This window comes from Thermobia domestica, chromosome 11 (assembly GCF_964235325.1).
Source record: "Thermobia domestica chromosome 11, izTheDome1.hap1.1, whole genome shotgun sequence".
In the NCBI taxonomy this organism is placed as follows: Eukaryota; Metazoa; Arthropoda; class Insecta; order Zygentoma; family Lepismatidae; genus Thermobia; species Thermobia domestica.
This window is the reverse complement of record NC_137464.1, coordinates 4178734-4198508: the sequence shown is the minus strand read 5'-3', so window position 1 is coordinate 4198508 and position 19775 is coordinate 4178734. Positions and strand designations below refer to the sequence as shown.

The following is a 19775-nucleotide window of genomic DNA, read 5'->3' as shown; positions in this document are numbered from 1 at the left end:
AGAGATTTCTAAAGTTTCATGTTTTTCGTTTACAACAAGATAAGTTTCATGATAGAAACACACGAAGCAAAAGACGTACTAATTATGGATGGGACTAAATTTCGCGCACAAGGTTGAAATTTTGTGCTCTGTAGACCTGCTGTGTCAGATGCTGAATAACGATGTGACGCCGAATTTTTATAACGATCGCAAGAATGGAGACAGTGACAGTTGAAAGATGGCCTGCTGCACTTCTTTCCTCATCTACTTTATTTTTATTTACAACAATAGAAGTGCCCGTTTTTCGCACGGAAAGAATAGGTTTCTGAAATCAATAAAAATGTAATGATAAAAATACAGAAGATATTCTACTTTTGGCATAAATATGAAAACACCCTACCCCCCACAGAATACGCCTTTAATCAAACCGGTATAATTAAGAAACCCAGGTTAAAGTGGGTAGGTACTATCTTCCAAAAGTCATTTAAAATTGATCACATGTTTCCCGACCCTGAAAACTATGAATTCGACACAAATGTTAGTCATTTCTGACATTTTATTTTTCATTTCCCCCACCTCATTACCGACAGATAAAGATGAACTTGAACTTAAATGTCGTCTGGGGTACTGCTCTTTATCTAAGCGACGTGAAGAACTATGGATTTCACACTAATAACGGTTAGTTCTTATTTTTTATATCTGCCCCTCCCACTTCCCCCTAGGAGTGCTCAGAGGGACTTGCTCTCCTGTAGGCTAAACTTAAACGTTTTATAGACTGCCACCAATTAACTTAGCGACGCTGAAAACTAATGATTCGACACTAATATCGGTCGTTTTCGACATTTTTACATATCACCATTTCACCCCCAACCCCACCCCTCGAGTGCTAATGAGATCTTAAATCGGCCTTAAACGGCACCGGAAGTGTCACTATTTATCTAAGTGACCCCGAAAACTGTATTCAACACTAATATCGGTCGTTTCTTTCATTTTATATGCACCTCTTGCCCTCCCCTAGGAGTGCTAGGGTGGTCTTACCCCAACTGGGAGCCGACCTTGGACGTAAAGGGACCAAAACTATCACCAATCAACGTAGGATCCCTGAAATGTGTGCATTTTTTACACCACCATACTCCCCTTTAGGAGTACTAATGGGGACTGAATTTTGGATTCTTTGACGTGAGAGATCTGGGTTCGATTCCCTGAGGGAGCTAATGTGGTTCGGATTCCACATTAAACTGTAGGTTCACGTCTCATATAGTCTTGCTGCTGAAAGGAACGCTAAACTAAACAATCATCAATTATCATCTGAATTTTGGATTAGAACAGCATCGGAAGTGTCACTGTTCATCTCAGCTATCCCTAAAACTATGGATTCCACATTGATATCTGTCGTTTTCAATCATTTTTACATGTCACCCCTCCTACTTCTCGTAGGTGTGCTAGGGGCCTTACCTTAACTGAGGCTGGACTTAAAGGCACCAAAACTGTCACCAATCAGCTCATGGACCCTGAAAACTATGGATTCGACAATAACATGGACAATTTTCTATCATTTGTGTATGTGTTCCCTCTTCATCTGCTCCTAGGTTTGCTAAGGGAATCTTACCCCGACAATGCTCTTTTTTCCAGAGTGTAGGTAATATGTGTACCAAATTGGTTAAAATTGCTTCGGGCGTTTCAGAGTTATGGTGTAGCATACACACTCCATTTGTATATATAAAGATTAATATAGATATATATTTTTGTTCTTTATTAGATTATATCATGAATTTGTTGATGATTTCAGTGGAAATATACACCGTATTTGCTGCCGCATAAGACGCACGTTTTTCTTTGAGAATAAGGGCAAGAAAAATGGGATGCGTCTTATACACCGATTATTTCATTGTCAATAAGATTCCGAGTTGTTGTGTGTAGCAATTGCTTCTTTACGGTGTACAATAGCATTCTAGTTACGTAGAGTCAGTGACTCAGTGAATGCAGTTTTGATACAATCGCTTTTCCCTGGAGGCGCATGTGCTATAGACATTCTCATATGTACGTTAGATTCTGCATTTATTTAAGCATTGTAACTCCACGTATATTGCTTAGTAAAATATCATTTTATGTTTTGAAAAATCGAGAAAGTATTTTTTTGTTGAAAATTTACACATATTTAGTGGATCTTTAAGATGGATTCGGATCGAACTTTACTTAAGTTTATCTTACTGTAATTCCTTTGTGTAACAAAGTTGAGAATAGAAACGGATATTAATTTCAACCCCTTGAATAGGAGGCAAGAACACTATAGTTTTGAAAAATAAATAAATAAATAAACTAATAATCAAAATTATAATTGTTAATTGTGTTTTTATGTTTTGTAGTCAACGGAGAATTTCCACTCGTGGCACTGACAAAGGCGTAAAGGAAGATTTTAAGATGGCGATGCGGAGGCAAGTGGCTCGATGTAATGAGCCCTTGGATGCATTGATAGTGAAATTTCTTTCAGCCGAGAAGGATAACCTATTGCAAAATTTGATATGAAACTCGACAGAATATGCTTGAATCAAAGTAATAGTTTGTGTTAAAAGAACTTATTTTAAACATAAGGCGACTAGTACAAGATGAAAAACAATGCAAATACATTGAAGAATATGTTATTTCATCTGTCTGTGTTTATCAAGAGAGAGAGTCCAGAAATGTGAGTTCGCATCATGTAATATTTTTTGTACAGAAACGATATATATATTGTAAAATAAACTACGCTAAGCTTTTAATTAGCTTTTTCTTGTATACATATATTGAATTGTACTGTATTAGTTGTAATTAGTACGTAAAGAAAACAGAAATATGGTCATCGCCGTTCGCTTTGATTTAAAATTCGCAAGCTTCAAATTAGTCTCGAAATATTAATTTCTGCAGCATCTACAACTGCATGTTACTTCATTAGTTAATGTGGGGCAATAGGAATATAAGTTTCACTTTGTAATAGAGGTAATATTCTTTTGCAATATTTGAGATGCTGTTTTCTTAAGGATTTGCCTTTTTAATACTCTAACAAAGCAGTGCCGTTATATTGCAGGGGTATTAATTTATGTGTATGATAAACCAATAACTATGTAGTCGTTGTATACGGGTTGTCCCTAACGTACCTCTCCATTCCAGGTCTTCTCATATTCCTTTCTGAACCTCAGGGGAAGAAACTGGTCGTTCTATCCATGTTCCAATACATGTACGTTAGATAAGTGAACTAACTAGTGTTTGGGTAGAGGACTTGACAAGATAATGTGTGCTGTTTCAGTGGGTGATAGAAGCTTAATATGCTTTCTGCTGCGGTAGTAGCTATTCATTCTTTAATGGTCTTTAATCGAATCAGAATGTGTAGCCCTTTCAAAGAAGAAGCTTCAGTAGCTTTTTATTACGTTTTAGATTCTCTTTTGTGCGCTACACTGTTACACTAACTTCATGTGTAAAATATGTAAGTGCACAATTCCAGTCTGCTTATATCAGGAATAATTCGCTTCAAAAAATATAAATGAAGTCAAATGAAATCACGGCTAAAGGAGACTGATAATGAAAAAATAAATGATTATGGAAAAAATGGAATGAGAATGTGAAAGGAAACAGAAGACCCCAGACACTGTAAACTCGTGAAGGCGTGGAATCTAATGAGGGAACCCTTGCATCGTACCTCTCTCAGAAACTCTACGAATGCGTAGTTCACTAAAGAGTAAATTAGACGGAAGGAAGGAGTCAACCGGTTTCCCTTGAACCAAATTTCGTAAAACTCAAAGAGTCAGGAATGCATGGCTACCCACTGTGCTTCGAGTGGGTAGCGTAGTGGTTAACGCTCGACTCAATCAACGCTTTTTCACTTCTTTAATTTTCATAAATTAGCATATTTGCGTACTAATTCTGCTTAGAAGCACAGAAGACAAATACAAGTAAATAGAAGCATATTTCTTTCGTCAGACCTTTATGTCTAAACATCCTTTTCTTTCATTCGGGGGAAGCTAATGAGGCCATGCATGGTGTAAAAGTAAGACTTCACACTCATTCGACTTTTAGCGCCGGGAAGAACTCCTCAGCTGGAGTGGAACAAAAATAAATCTTGGCTCCAACAGGGTAAGAACCGGTCCGTCTAGTTAGTAGGTAGTCTCCGATTATTCTAGCGCAGCTATAATTTTAAGGACTTCGTACAGTTTCTCCAAAACAGACCATCATACCAGGCTTTTAGGAAAGGGCAGTATCTTTAAATAGTTCGAAATTGGAAACATCTTTTCTTTCTCGTGAACCAAGATTTCAGAAGGACGTAGTATCTCCTCTATAGCATTCGATTGCCGGAGATTATCGGGTAGATCGCGAAGCTTTTTAGGAAAAGAAAAATAATATATATTGAGGTAATATGATTTCGAATAAAAGGATGAAGACGTTTCGTTTCGATGAAAAATAGGAACACTATTTCTCGTCATCAAATGATCAGTGATTGTGTTTGTTGTTGTTGCTCTGATAAGGAGTCATGACTCCACTTTGCAAAAGAAGAAATGTGGACCTGGTGAACTAGTGGTCTAACCGACATCCACATCTCTAGGTCCATAACAAAAATAAAAGACAAACGGCAAAATAAATCTCAACTTGTAGTAGAAATCTACAGTGCAGCATACAAGTCGAGAGTTCCGTACTAGCTGCCAAATATAGGCTTTGAGAGGAAAATAATTTTCAGAAGAGAATGGACAACTTTAATCCTGTGCTCCTTATTTTTAAACTATTGCTTGTTAAACCTCTGTTGCCCCGAGGTCCACAAATCTAACTCCGACTTCCCTCGTAAAAATGAATTAAGGGAAATGACATTCCAGTAGCAATTCCTCACAGGTAGATCGCCAAAGATATTCTTAGTGTCAGGTGTATCACTGAATCAAAAAGTTTGGTTACCCCTGCTCTACATCTGAATCCCATAAATCTAAAAACATGGTGTATATAAGCTTCTGTGCTCGATTTGTTGGTTCATTGGTTGCAGGATTTGGCGGAGCCTAATCACCAACTCCTCGCGACAAATATTTCATCATCATCCATGGACCGCGCGTGCAGGATAACTGCGTGGATTATTGTCTACGGAAATTTTCATTTCGCCAATTTTCGAAGATACAAGAGTGTGATGCGTGCATATTGAGGATACAATCTGTTGAAACAGCCACTTCACCATAAAGCAAAATGACATATACAAAGGAAAGGAAGTCTCAGGTTTTAACTCCCCCTCCCCCGCTTCAAATATATATTATGGAAAAGTAAACATTATCATATTAAGATATGTATACCAAAATCCTGAAATGAAATTAACTGTGTGACTTGAACCCCCTCCTTCATGAAATCCTGTGTACGCCATAGCGTGGATACGTTTATTGTTGCTAAAACTCATAGTTATGTGCTACAAAATCCAAAAGAATCCCGTTCAGTTCAAATGTGTGTTCCAAAGAAATCTTAAATTTTACAAAATTTAATGTCTGCAAAATATATCTATAAAATCCAATACTACAGAAATATATATATATATATATATATATATATTATAAAGTAAAATGGATCTGATTTTATATACTACAATCTGCATCACGACAGAAAATATTCTGAAATAGATTTCCATTAGATAATTGAGAAATATTATTTTGATATTATCTCCGGAACAGATTTATTTTAATGATTCCAGAATTACGTAAATATTTTGGCGTTCTGTATATGTCATCATTTAGTATTTAATGGAGTAACATGATCTTCATATTCAATGAACCTACAAATAAAAAATAATAATTTTCATAAATGTAGAAGTAAAAAAGAGAATAAAGACGAAAGGAAGAAAGGAATACAGAATGAAGAAAGAATAATAACATATATAATGAATGTATAATGTATTAATTAATATGAAGAAATAATAATAATAATATATATATAATGAATAAATAATGTAATAATTAATGGCTGCAGGGAAGTTGAATAATTATAATACTTACTTTATTAATAAGGATACGACTCTAGGAAGGACGCGATGTACAGAATCCTGTAGCAGTCAGAAGATAAAAGGATCATTAATATATATATATATATAATATGTGTGTGTGTGTGATGAAAGTCAAATATATTTGAAATTGTTTTTACTTACTTGTATTTGTAACGTTCCATGTGATATGTAATGAAGTTTTGTGAAGTATTTTTAAACCGTTACCATAATTGTAGTGCAAGTTTCATTTGAAATATGAAGAAAATTTAGTGTAACATATCTCTCTATATATAACCAATAGAAGTTTCCTTAAGATCTCTTCATTTTCGTCAAGGTACGCTGTATATACTTCCGAGATGTTAGACAAGAGCTTGTTCAATGTTCTGTATATTGATGTTTCCCACGCCATTACGCGTGAGGGTGACGACTCCGATTGTGCAGGACTCAGTTCGTGCTAGGACATGTTCAACTTGTTCCGTCGCATAACCGAGCCCACAAATGAATTAACTTAATCCAATTGTGAAAACTATAAAACCTAACAACTGTGTTATGTGTTGTTGTACTGCAAAGAAACGATCCAACATAACATCCCTAGACGTCTATTTGTAAAATGCATACGACAGCAGAATAGTTCGAGAAAGGTTTGTATAATAATATCTTTACATAAATTACAACACTGTGTAGTTCGGTACATCAAAGGGCATTACAAGCGGTTGTGTTCTTTCCATCGTCATTCTATGGTACGTCCAGTCTTCCATACGATATACTCCAGGAATGCAAAGGTAAAGGTTGTGTTTCACTGGTTTTAATAACGATCTGATTTTGGTTGGAGGTTTGTGAATCTCTTGTAGCATATCTGAAAAGTGTTCTGCTGAGTTTGTTAGAGGTATGGCCGACGGCAGTGGCGAGAGAATCTTTACTCTTGATTTCTTTGATCACTTTCTGTTGGGAAGAATGGCCATGTTGATATGTGTAAAACTCTAGCTATTCTCTTGTAGCATCGAACGAAGATGACTGAATTCCATTGTAAACTTTCCTGGTCACTTATGGAGACGTCTGTGGACTAAAGTGTTTAGCTGCTTGTATTGAGATAATGATCTGTATGTGTCGGCTTCCTGTATACGCATGTTCCATCAGGCTTACGGTAAACAAGAATATCAAGGAAAAGGCGCCATCCATTCCTTTCCGATTTCATGATGATTTGAGGATGACGAGTATACAATGGAAAATACGTAAAATCCTGTAGTGTTTCAGGTCTATATGGCTAGATACCAAAAGTATCATCAACATATGCAAAGAAACAGGACGGCTTAAGAAAGAGTTTCATGTTCATAGCTCTTCATGTAGAAGTCGGCAATGGCTATCCCACTCTTGTTCGTAGTAATATCCATCATACAGGAAGTACTGGAGGCCAGTGTATGGTGAAAAAGGTCAGTTATTTCGTGGCTGAAGTGATTTCGTATGAGCTGCATCGTATCCTTGACAGGAACTCTTGTAGAGAAACTGACCAGGAAGTCATTTGGATTCACTTTCAGGTTCTTCAGGATCTTAACAAGATAAGAGGAATTTTTGATATGATGTTCATAGTTTCCAACCAACGGATTTAATGTTGAGGCTCCTTATGGCGCTGACAATAGGTCTCACAAGGTTCACCATTCTTAATTAACTTCTGCTAAACAATAGAGACCAGGTAGTTGGCTTCCGTATGTGAACAGGCTGTTGCGCAGAATCGTGTCATCTGTCATTACTTACAGTTGCGTAACTTGTCACAATAGGTCATTGCTGTAATTGGTATTTCGTCATTCTGCCAATAGTAGCCCTGTACTTCTGGTAGAATAACAGATTAGTCGTCTGCGAAATCACAATGGTTGGCTAAATGTTGATGAGATGTTGTTGCTTCACCTCTAGAACAGGAGATGTGTTTGTACAGTAGAAACTCGATTAACCGTCACTCTCTGTTATCCGTCACTGCTCCGGACAGTACTGTACTTTAAATGTGCCGTAATTGACGCCGTGCGCCATTACTCAGTTCGCCGTTCTGTGTTACTCTTGTATGTAAGTACAGTACAGTAATTTAAATACAGTATAAACATGTATTATTCACTTGTATAAGGTTATTTATTTCCTCCAGTACCTTTTAAATGTACTTACTGTAGAGGTTTATAACGATATTTCTGTTATCCGTCTATTCGCTTAACCGTCATGGTCCCGGTCCCAAGGGTGACGGTTAATCGAGTTTCTACTGTACTTTGAAAATTGGTTGAACGAATAGAACATGTCGTAGTTTACATATTTTTAAAACTTGAAAAGAAAATCCAGAGGCAAAGTGTTTTCAGGATAAGTAGTACTCGTAGTTCTACAACTCTTGTAATAGTTTAGGAATTCCCCAGTGATTACATAAATTTCTTCTACAAATAAAAAAGTAGCAGTGTTGCATGTACACTACGTGAGGGATTTTGGTTTATATGGCATGATATTTTCTCAACATTGAAACCGGAAGTGGCAATATATTTATATGACTTCTGGTATTATTAGCAGGATTAGTGTCGAGATCGAATATATTGTTGAGATGCTTAATTGATTGGAAAAGATCGCTTTTCTATTTCTATAGCTGGTTCTACTCTACACTGATCAACGTTAAAATCGGAAGAGGTTTCTTTTCTGGCTTTAGTAGAGAGATTAGAATGAAGATGTAATATATTCTGGGGATGCTTAGTTAATTAGAGAAAAACCTCTTCTCGTTATCTATTACGATTGTATTCTATATGAACCAATGTTAAACTAGAAATGATTGATTTTTGTCGGTTTGGTTTGAATAAGAGTTAAGAGAGATTATTATTTTTAGAACGTTAAATCAATTCTCGCTATCTATTATGTTTTTTGCCTTCTGTGGAGCCATATTGAAACCGGAAGTTGTAGTGGATTTTTACCACTTCCGTTTTTAGTACAGAACTAATATCAGAGTTGGAACACTTAATCGATTGCAGAGAACCACTTTTACACTACGACCATCAACGTTAAAAGTGGAAGTGGTTTGTTTCTGCCATTGGGCATTGGTTTGAATTCGGAGCTAAAAGAGAACTTGATATTCTTAAAATGCTAAATCGATTCCAAGCAGGCCCGTATCCAGGGGGGGTTTAGGGGGAACGGGCCGCTCCCCTAAAATTTTCACGGCAGGGTTGCAAATCAACTATAATATGGTTTGATCGCCCCCCAAATTTTTGACCTAGCTACCGGTCTGATTCCAAGTAGTCTCTTGTCAATAGAGAGAAAGGATGAAGATGCTCTCTGACTATTATGGTTAGTGATCAACGCAGAATCTAAAAATGGAAATTTCAATATTGACTCTAAAAAATAAACTCCGTTCCTAATTTTTGACCAAATTTGGTGGTGATCCATTAAGTAGTTTTTGACATCTTGTCTTCTGGACGGACAAGTAAATATATAAACCAAACTCGTTAAAACAATGTACCTAACCAGTTACTTTTTTAAAAGTATTGTGAAATGTCCCCTGACAAATTTGACGAGTTACTTTTCCTTTTGGGACATTGATTGCAAAATCCCATGTAACAAGAGAAACGATTGGTAGTTACATTAAGGTCAGGGCCATATGCATAGTCGACCACGTAGGGGTCCCCTAGACGAACCGTACCTGTGGGCTTCCTCAACCTTCCCCTTGACTGTGCAATGCATAAAGCTTCCAAAGTGATCCCTCAGGTACGGTTAACACTGAGAGCTGATTGGTCTAGTACACCTCGAGCGAGGCTAAAATTTTGTCCAAAAAAAGTTGAAGGTAGAACTCCGAAACTCAATTCTACTATGATAAAGAATTAACATCGAAGCAGCAACTGCATGGATACAACGTATGCTATATAAAAAAAATGAAATAAATGTTCTGAACTTTGTTCTTGCCAAGGCGGAAAAATAATGGTGTAGATTAGGAATACAGTGCTTTTGTTTTTAATTTTCAGATAAAGTCTGTTAACTTGAAAATTGTTATAAAGTGATATAAAGCGGAAAAATATCGGTGTAGATTAGGAATACATTTCTTTTTTAATTTTCAGGTAAAGTCTGTTAACTCGCAAAAAGAAATATGGATATGTAGCTAGAAAACGTGTGAGGCTGTAGCTTTACAATAGAGATCCCACTAGAAATAAATTACATATACACTAATTTTTAGGACAAAATCAGCCCATAGTATTTTTGTGAATGTATTTTCTAAACAATTTGCCAGTAAAAGTTAACCTTAGGAGGGCATAAAAGTTATGTCTATAAATACAGTATTTTTGGGGGGATATTCCATGCAAATAGCGTAAAACTTCTTATTTACTTATTCCTAGAGTGTTATCATCTAATTGCGTACAATTGTATAAGACATACAAACATACAGTGAAAGCCAGACGTCTCAAAACCACGCACCAAACTTTGCAAGCTGCTTATTACAAGCAATTTTTGCATCTACTACGGTTTAATGCCAAGGTGAAGCTGGAGGGCTACAGTCGAGATCCGTCTGTAGGGAACGGGCGAGTTTGCGATGGTGTGTAAACGAATTAGGGGTTCACTCGAGCAGACACTTTTACGAAATAGAAAATTTATAGGTAAAATACGATGTGAAGCCCTACATTTTTCGTGAAGGAACGAAAGAGTAAATATAAGTAATTACCATCAATGGCAGCATATTGAAATGATTTAAGTGATAATGAAAGTATTGTATGTGTAAGTATGCTCTTCCACTATCCTCGTATATACGTATACCCCCATCGCTGACGCGCCTGCTCCCTATGGACGCACCCGCTCACTATCACTCGGAGCCTCCTGATGCGCTCCTACCATAACTCAATTAGGTAGCTTTCGTGCTTTTAGCCACATAGCACAAATTGATTCGTATCTTATGTACTGTAGTTTTTATGTTATACGCCCACACTGTATACTGAGCCCTCCTGAAGTTAATCTGCAAGTAGTAATGGAGCTCTTCATATAGACATGCTTTGCTAAAAGAAATACAAAGCTCTAACCTAACCTGAAAATGTAAGAAATGTGTCAAAATTTGATAGAACTGTTTACTCGAATAATGATCAAATTAGTATAAAAAATATGCATCTATCTGTAGTAGGTGGTCACTAGAACCTAGTTTTCCATTATAATTGCATAATTATGAGCCATACTTCTTAACACTGTTTCCATAATCACGTGAACCGATGCATAATTTGAGCAATTACAGCGCGTCGATAAACAGGAGTTCGATGATTTCCACTTGTCTTTCCTTATACGCATATCACCAACACTAATGTGCCTGCTTCCGCGGACAAAATCATGCGTGATCCCTCAAATTGTGCCCAGCTCGGAATCGGAATAAATGCAAACTTATCCTGTGTTGGGCATGGTTTTTCGCACTTATTTATTTATAATATATAAGTTTGCAAGCATATTATACATGTGTACGCAGCTGGTGGTCAGGTAAGAAACCAAGAATGCAGAAGACGTTAGATCATTAGTGAAAAAAAAGGATGTTAGCGCTCCTCAACTTTACCTATGCAGAGAAATGTAGGAAAAGGAAACAGGGAGAAGGATGTAAAACACATTAGAATAACATTTTCACGATTAAATATGTGTAACTATTGAGTCAATTTTTCCCATCAGTGATGATTCCTGTTTTTTGGCGATTTCAATATGTTGCGGTTGAAATGTATTAGTACCGAAAATACTGAGAATTCACATTGAGCACGATAGGCTATGTGATCCTGAGGGAATGTTATGGTTCTCGGGGACCCCCCTTCCCGGCCGATCCTTGAAATCACCACTGGACCCCTAGAATCAATTCTGAAGCTATTCTACAATCTAATCTAAAATCTACTTCAGTTCCAATACTGTAACAACAAGTATCTCTCGCTTATTTTATTTAAAGTAAAAGTTGTTAGTCCATTCTTTGACCTTGTATTCAATATTTGTACGAGCGGAAGCAAAATATCCTGCAATCTTCTTTCAGGAATTGGTATATATTTTTAAATTGGTTGCCATCAATATGTCATTTATTATCGCTTAATCAGCTCAACGAATTCGGTAAACTCATTAACATACTCAAATCTTTTGTCAGCACGGAGCATATGCATTTTATACAACAACAGAAACTGCTACGGGCTAGCAAAGGGTGCGTTGAAGCACCCCTAGCCATCCCCTTGACTTAGGGGAAGGTTGCGGGCTTGTTTGACCCTGCGGGAGAACTCTGCAACGCAAATTATCACGTGTCCCGTACGTAGCCCCTAAGTAACCCGCAGAATAACTATGCATATGGCCCTCAATCTAGTTACTCGGCGCAGGTTAAGAACACGGAGGTCGCTTCGTGGGAAATTTATACGTATAGTATGTTAATTCATAAAGTATGAGTAGCGTAATATTTAAGGATTCTTGTGTGCGTATTGTCCAAACTCTAAGTCATGTAACGTAGGAACACAAGTAGGAAGTATGCTTCATTACAATGCAATTATACGTAAGGTAATCATGAACTGAATATTTCTATACTTGATCCTCAGTGTTACTACCATGCTTCCACTTATTGGCTTTCTCCAGTCGCTGTTTCATGGAAAAAATCCTCTCATCTAAATTATAAGTTATCTAGTGAAAGTGAGCAGAAGGCATTGGAGTAATGACCTTCATAGCATTGCCTTGTTTTAATGTTCTAGGTTTTCAGTGGCCAGGTGCCACGAAAATAAAGTGTAGAATACAGTAGGAAGATATTTATACCAAGAAATTAATGTCGAAATGTTTGTCTATTGTCCCCATATTCTTAATCTGCACCAATAATAAAATAGTTCAAAACTTGACATCAGTCATTTTTATTAATAACAGTATCAACTCTCTACTTAACAAGAACGCTTTCATTCATTCGGTCTACTTCAGTAGGCCGGTAACACTGAGATTCTTAAGTAGCTAATAATACTGGACTTGTTCGTTAGCTTCACAATATTACGAGGGGAGTCCGAAAATTAGCTTTCCCCAGGAAAGCAAACAGCAATGGAGAAACAAAACAGTCGTTGCACGTATAACACACCCAGACAAAAGTTGGTATCGTTCGCCCGTGATTCTGCAGATGCCGTCACAGCGCCTGCGCAAAATGTTACAGTGTTTTGGAACGCCCGAGGGGTGTTGTTGCTGGACTTTTTGGAAGTTGGAACCATCACTGCTCCGCTGTACTGTCACATCCTGTCGAAATTGAAGGAGGCGATTCGGAACAAGCGAACTGGTGTTCTTACATTTGCTATGACAATGCGAGACCACATTCAGCGACGGTAACGCAAAACCATATTGCAACTCTTGGGTGGGAGCACCTTGCCAATCCGCCATACAGTCCTGATATCGCACCCAGTGACTTCTATCTGTTTTCCGTTTTGAAGAAGACTCTCGGCGGCAGGCGCTTTGGAAGCAATGCTGAGATTTTTCTTACAAAAAATCTTCCGAAAAATACTTCCGTATCGAACAGGTCTTAGATTCACTAGTATTGAGAAAATATTTTAGAAACACCTAACACTACACACCTATCAAGGAGGGTATGCGAGAGTATATGGAGTATACCCACCTTAATATCTTTATAATTCAACAAGAATGCGAGGATAGAACTCAATACTGCACACACCAAATCTTTAACTAAACTGGTGGAGTCGTTGCCAGACTCAAGGCCAACATACACTAGCGTATTTTCAGCGCGCATTTTCGGTCCGTAAAATGATGTCGTAAATTTCGGTCCGTAAGTTGGCCCATACACCTAGCGTAAAAATAGGCGCGTAAAAGAAGAAGAAAAAGAAGCGGTCAGTTTTCGCTCTTCCATTTGCCTGTTGTTTCAGCATGCGGTCGTTTTCCAGTTTGCTCAAGTTGTTTGAACAGGAAAGTTCTATGTTTTAAATGCAGGTCCTATAAACATTATGCTATTAAGGAAACGAATAAAAAGAAAGAACAAAACAATAGAAACATTTGGACTAGCAAGTGATATTCAATGTAGGAGTACTTTTTATTTCTTTTCATAGTAACGGAATGTGAAAATTGCCATAGAATGTTTTAACAAATCAGACAGATTTTAAAAAAAAAGAAAGAAAGAAAGAAAGAAAGAAAAACAAAAGCTTAATCCATGATTTTGCGAAAGCAGTAATTCAATTTAATAAATTTTCTCACTAAATTTGTTAGATTTCTCGAATAAATAAATAAATAAATCTACCCTCTGTGGCGTAACATATCTCATGGAACCAGGGCCTACCATCCAGCTTGTGCCACTCATGCCTTTAGGGCAGGGTGCGAATCCCAGGGCGGAATTTCCTGCTATTTTGTTTTAATCCCTTCCAAAAGCAACAAATTGAAACATGGGTCCCTCACAAAGCAATCAACTATCTCCTGTTATGAACTATTTTATCCCCCTTCAAATATACACAACCTAATTCGCGCACTGCTATTGGGTAATATATGCTCAGCACATCTGCGGCTCTTGTAGAATCTAGTCCTTAATGAAAGGGTCAACAAAAAGAAGGAAAGTCAACCGTCTCCAAGTACAAACAAACCAAGTTTTAATTTCGAAGTGTGACTTGACAAGCTATTTAAAAGTTACAAAGAATATCTAGAATAATTAAAATTTTATATTTAGAAAACGAATTAACACTTAATCTGGGATATAACATAATCAAATGAAAACAATATCAATTGTATTGTTGTACTTTACTAATATGAAATGCGGCAACTAATTCACTCTCCTGTTTTCTTTCACAATCTTTGAAGCATAGCATTTGTTCTAACAGTGACGATATTAACGCACCATGCTACATTACATTGGATAGTACGTTTGCTCATAATAAGAAGTTTTTGGAAGTTAAAATATCTTTTTTAAGATAAAAAATACTTTACCTTAAATACAACTAATTTTTAAATATATAAGTGCTTGTGTTATCCCTTATCCATTTAGCATCTGTAGAATAGATTGCTTTATATTTAGAAGAGTTCTCATCAGAGTCGTAGCTAAGTTGGGGGGCCAGCTGGAAATGAAAATAGATTTGTTAAAAATTTTCTTGCTCGCTACGCCCGCAATCCAAATGTTTCAATAAGAGTTAGAACAAGTTTTTACTTATTACTTTTTTAAAAAGCTATTATATATGATTTCTTAATGACGATGTGACATACATGCTGCCAAGTAATGACTTACAGTGTAAACAAGAGCGTTTTCAAAATCAGAAACGGGCACAGTCTTAAATACGTACCTATTTGGCATTTTGATGATGATGAGTTTGGTTAGTTAATCATGTTTTTCTACCCAATCGTTTTAATCATGACGGTGAGAATAAAGGTATGAAAAATGAAAGGAGTGAAGAGACACACAAGTTGTTGTTTGCGCGGGAATATTAAAAATGAAGGTAAACAAGGAGAATAGTAACGTTATTGAATTTGAAACAGTTGTAGAATAGGGGCTTAATGGGTCTGAACTTTACTACCAGTGTTTTATTTATTTATTTATTTATTTCATTGACATATGAAATGCTTCCAATTTAAAGAAATTTATAGAGATCATTTTTTCATTAACTACTTGTATCGCCAGGATTCTTTTTTGTGCTTACGTATCTAGTTGTGTGATATTTTTTATTTATCTACATACATACAAAATACACACATTATGATGTGCGATTTGATTTTTTTGTTTAGCGTCCCGTTCAGCAGCGAGGCTATATGAGACGTGGACCTACTGATTAACGTGGAATCCGAACCACATGAGCTCCCGCCGGGAACACACACATTATATATATATATATATATATATATATATATATATATATATATATATATATATGTGTGTGTGTGTGTGTATTTTAATATTTTTATTAATAAAAGTAACCTTAAATTCAGAATTTTCAGTCATTAAGAAATTAAGTAAGTACTATAATTTTAAACATACACTATGTGATCAAAAGTATCCGAACACCCGGCTGAAAATGACTAAGAAGTTCGTGGCGTCCTCGATCGGTACTGCTGGAATTCAATATGGTGTTGGCCCACCCTTAGCCTTGATAACAGCTTACACCAGCGTTTCCCAACCTTTTTCAACTTGCGGCATACTACAGGTGTAACTTGAATTCTCGCGGCACACCCATATTATATATATACCGTATTTACTCGCGTAATTTTCGCACTTTTTTAGACGAAAAAAGTTGTTTTGAAACAAGGGTGCGTAAATTATGCGGAAAAAAATAGCCACATCAGTAAACATCATCTAATTTTTTCCCCAGTCAAAATAACACGAAAATACCGGTACACATTTTCTTTGTAGCAAGAATTGACAACAAACAACTAATTCTAAATTTGTAGAAAAATAACATTAAAAAATTGATTAAGAAGTCGTGTGGTTTCTTACCTTACAACAATGGCTTTGCTGCGTTGCTAATTGTTCATTAGCTACCGTAATTGATTCCTGGAGAAATGCTGTTTCACAAAAAGTTTCCGCGTGCGCAAATTACGGTACCTAATGAACAATTGACAACGCAGCAAAGCCATTCTTGGCAGGAAAATAAAATATACAGAAGATGCCCTTCAAAATTGGGATGCGAAAATTATGCGAGGGCGAAAATTACGCGCGTATTTACGGTATATATATATATATACTATTATTATTTGTAAATATAAAATACCGTGGTATTTTTATGTGATTACTGATCTCCTTCTTACATAGAAGAAAGCTCGATTATTGATTTTCCCCCGTGGTAAATCATTATGCTTATTTTTCATTCTAATTTTAAAATAGAAAACAATGAAATATAGGATTCAGGTTTTTAAAAATCCACTTTCTCTTTCGAAAACTGTAGCTAACCTTTAACTAAAAGGAAAGATCACTAAATAACGAACAAATAAACAAATCTCCTATACTTTTAAAATACAAATATAGGTAATTTGTATACATGTTTGCTTTGTTGAATTTATTGAATGATATGTTAAAATTTCAAGTTACGAAATAGTCTGCAACAATAAAGAAGCAATAATGGTCATGACAATGATAAATACGTTTTTCAGCATTAAAAATGTACAGAAAAGTAACATAGTATAAAACTTAAAGTTGAAGATTTATAGTAGAAGTTCCTAGTAATGTGAAATACAAATATACATTTTCCATTATGTCTTGCAATTTGGTTCCTACAGAATTAATAATTTGTTTCAATTTCCTCGCGGCACACCAGCGGCCCATTCGCGGCACACCAGTGTGCCGCGGCACACTGGTTGGGAAACGCTGGCTTACACCCTTGCAAGCATACTTTCAATCAGTGCTGGAAGGTTTGTTGGGGAATGGCAGCCCATTCTTCACGGAGTACTGAACTGAGGAGAGGTATCGATGTAGGTTGGTGGGGCCTGGCACAGTCGGCGTTCCAAAACATCCCAAAGATGTTCTATAGGATTCAAGTCAGGACTCTGTGCAGGCCAGTCCATCACAGGGATGTTGTGCTCGTATAACCACTCCGCCACAGGCCATGTAGTATGAACAGGTGTTCGATCGTGTTGAAAGATGCAATCGCCATCCCCGAATTGCTCTTCAACAGTGGGATGAAAGAAGGTGCTTAAAACATCAATGTAAGTCTGCGCTGTGAGAGTGCCACGCAAAACAACAAGGGGTGCAAGCCCCCTCCAAGAAAAACACGACCACACAATAACATCATCACCTCCGAATTTACTGTTGGCACTACACGTGCTGACAGATGACGTTTACCGGGCATTCGCCATACCCACACCCTGCCATCGGATGGCCACATTGTGTACCGCGATTCGTCACTCCACACAACGTTTTTCCACTGTTCAATCGTCCAATGTTTACGCTTTTTACACCAAGCGAGGTATTTACCTGCGTGATGTGTGGCTTATGAGCAGCCACTCGACCATGAAATCCAAGTTTTCTCACCTCACGCCTAACTGTCATAGTACTTGGAGTGGATCCTGATGCAGTTTGGAATTCCTGTGTGATGGTCTGGATAGATGTCTGTCTATTACACTTTACGATTCTCTTCAACAGTCGACGGTCTCTGCCAGTCAACAGACGAGGTCGGCCTGTACGCTTTTGTGCTGTACGTGTCCCTTCATGTTTCTACTTCACTATCACATCAGACACAGTGGACCTAGGGATGTTTAGGAGTGTGGAAATCTCGCGTACAGACTTCTGACACAAGTGACACCCAATCACCTGACCACGTTCGAAGTCCGTGAGTTCCGCGGAGCACTCCATTCTCCTTTCTCACGATGTCTAATGACTACTGAGGTTGCTGATAATGAGTACCTGGCAGTAGGTGGCAGCACAATGTACCTAATATGAAAAACGTATGTTTTTTGGGTGTCCGGATACTTTTGATCACATAGTGTATGTAGTAGCCAAACTACATTTTGGATTTCAAGTACGAACATTAAACATATTCTTTACCTCCATCGATCAATATTAAGAAATTCGCAAATAGTGTCTCTTCAGAGTTTCCGTTACATTTCACAAAATATTTTTGACCGTAAACCGATCAAAATTAAAATCTTCTTTATGTGGTCACATACAGAATAAAATTACAAGAGTTTACAATTATCACTGGAAATTGATGCTGTTACCCATTTCGAACATTTTTAAATCACACAGTTTCTAACGTATTAAAATTTCATTTCTTATATATATTATGAAACGTAAAAAGTTGTAAATTTTTATCTTTTCTCAAAGTGGATTTGTGTACAGCAAAGGCAGTTTTGTAAGTTTAACAAAAAGTCCAAAATAAGCCTCTTGAAAACAGCTTTTATTTGTAAAAGAATAGAGAATGATCACTTTCGATTGTTGCAATAGTCTGTGCAAGCAGCATGATAAAAATTCAACGTAGCATAATAAGAACAGCTGTTTCTCTTATTTGTAAATAAATAAATAAATAAATAAATAAAGGAAGGAAGCTTGATAAGGTGAGTGTAGGGGCGCCGAATTTTACTTCGCCCCTGGCGCCGAAATCTCTAGCTACGGCTCTGTTTTTCATCCACCTTCTAAACATTTGTATTGTTACTAACACTTATCGATTCGACTGTGATATTCCTCATTATTGTAATATATATACATACATACATATATCTATATCTATATCTATCTATCTATCTATCTATCTATCTATATATATATATATATATATATATATATATATATATATATATATATATATATATATATATATATATATATATATAATTTTTCAAACCTTTAATATTCTCCTTCACTGGACGCAAATTCTTATTAATTAATACACTGAGAAAAGTCCGTTATCCGGACAGCGGTATATTGTACAATTATACGGAATCATTATGTTTACTACAGAAACCTGCACGGAGTATACGTTATCCATATGCTACAAACTTTCCCCGCTTAGATGTTACATCATGCCGTTGCAGGATGTATGACATCTAACAGTCTTCCATATATCACATATGTATACGTATGTTACATACGCCAGTTGTATGTTACATGCGTATATCTGTATGTGAGATCCTGACCACCTATATACAGTTCTTTCGTTCGTACAGAAAGTACGTTTATTCGAAACATGTATGCGGAAAGTATGTATAAAATGTATTTTTTCCAGTTATACATTTGCTGTACGTTAAGTCCTAAAACTACATGATTTACACATGTAACCTACGTTTTTAAGTACGCCACATATTTTTTTCTGAGTATATAATTTCACAATACGCCCTATGTCCGCCTCTCATGTTAGTGTATAAGATATAAGAAATTTACAGCATTCAATGTAAGGTCTACTGAAAAGCTTTTGACACAGTAAGCAGACACTTATGATCGATGTAAACC

The 19775-nt window shown here is 36.6% G+C and overlaps 1 protein-coding gene across 2 annotated transcripts in view; it reads left to right on the top strand.

The window, feature by feature from the left end:
- Positions 1–2738, top strand: part of IntS10 (integrator complex subunit 10) — a 59349-nt gene extending 56611 nt beyond the window's left edge. For both annotated transcript variants that reach the window (XM_081729936.1, XM_081729935.1), the window contains exon 13: positions 2346–2738. In XM_081729936.1, the coding sequence (XP_081586062.1) occupies positions 2346–2505 (160 nt within the window). In that variant the 3' untranslated portion in view covers positions 2506–2738. The remainder of the gene's footprint in view (positions 1–2345) is intronic.
- The last annotated feature ends 17037 nt before the right edge of the window (positions 2739–19775 follow it).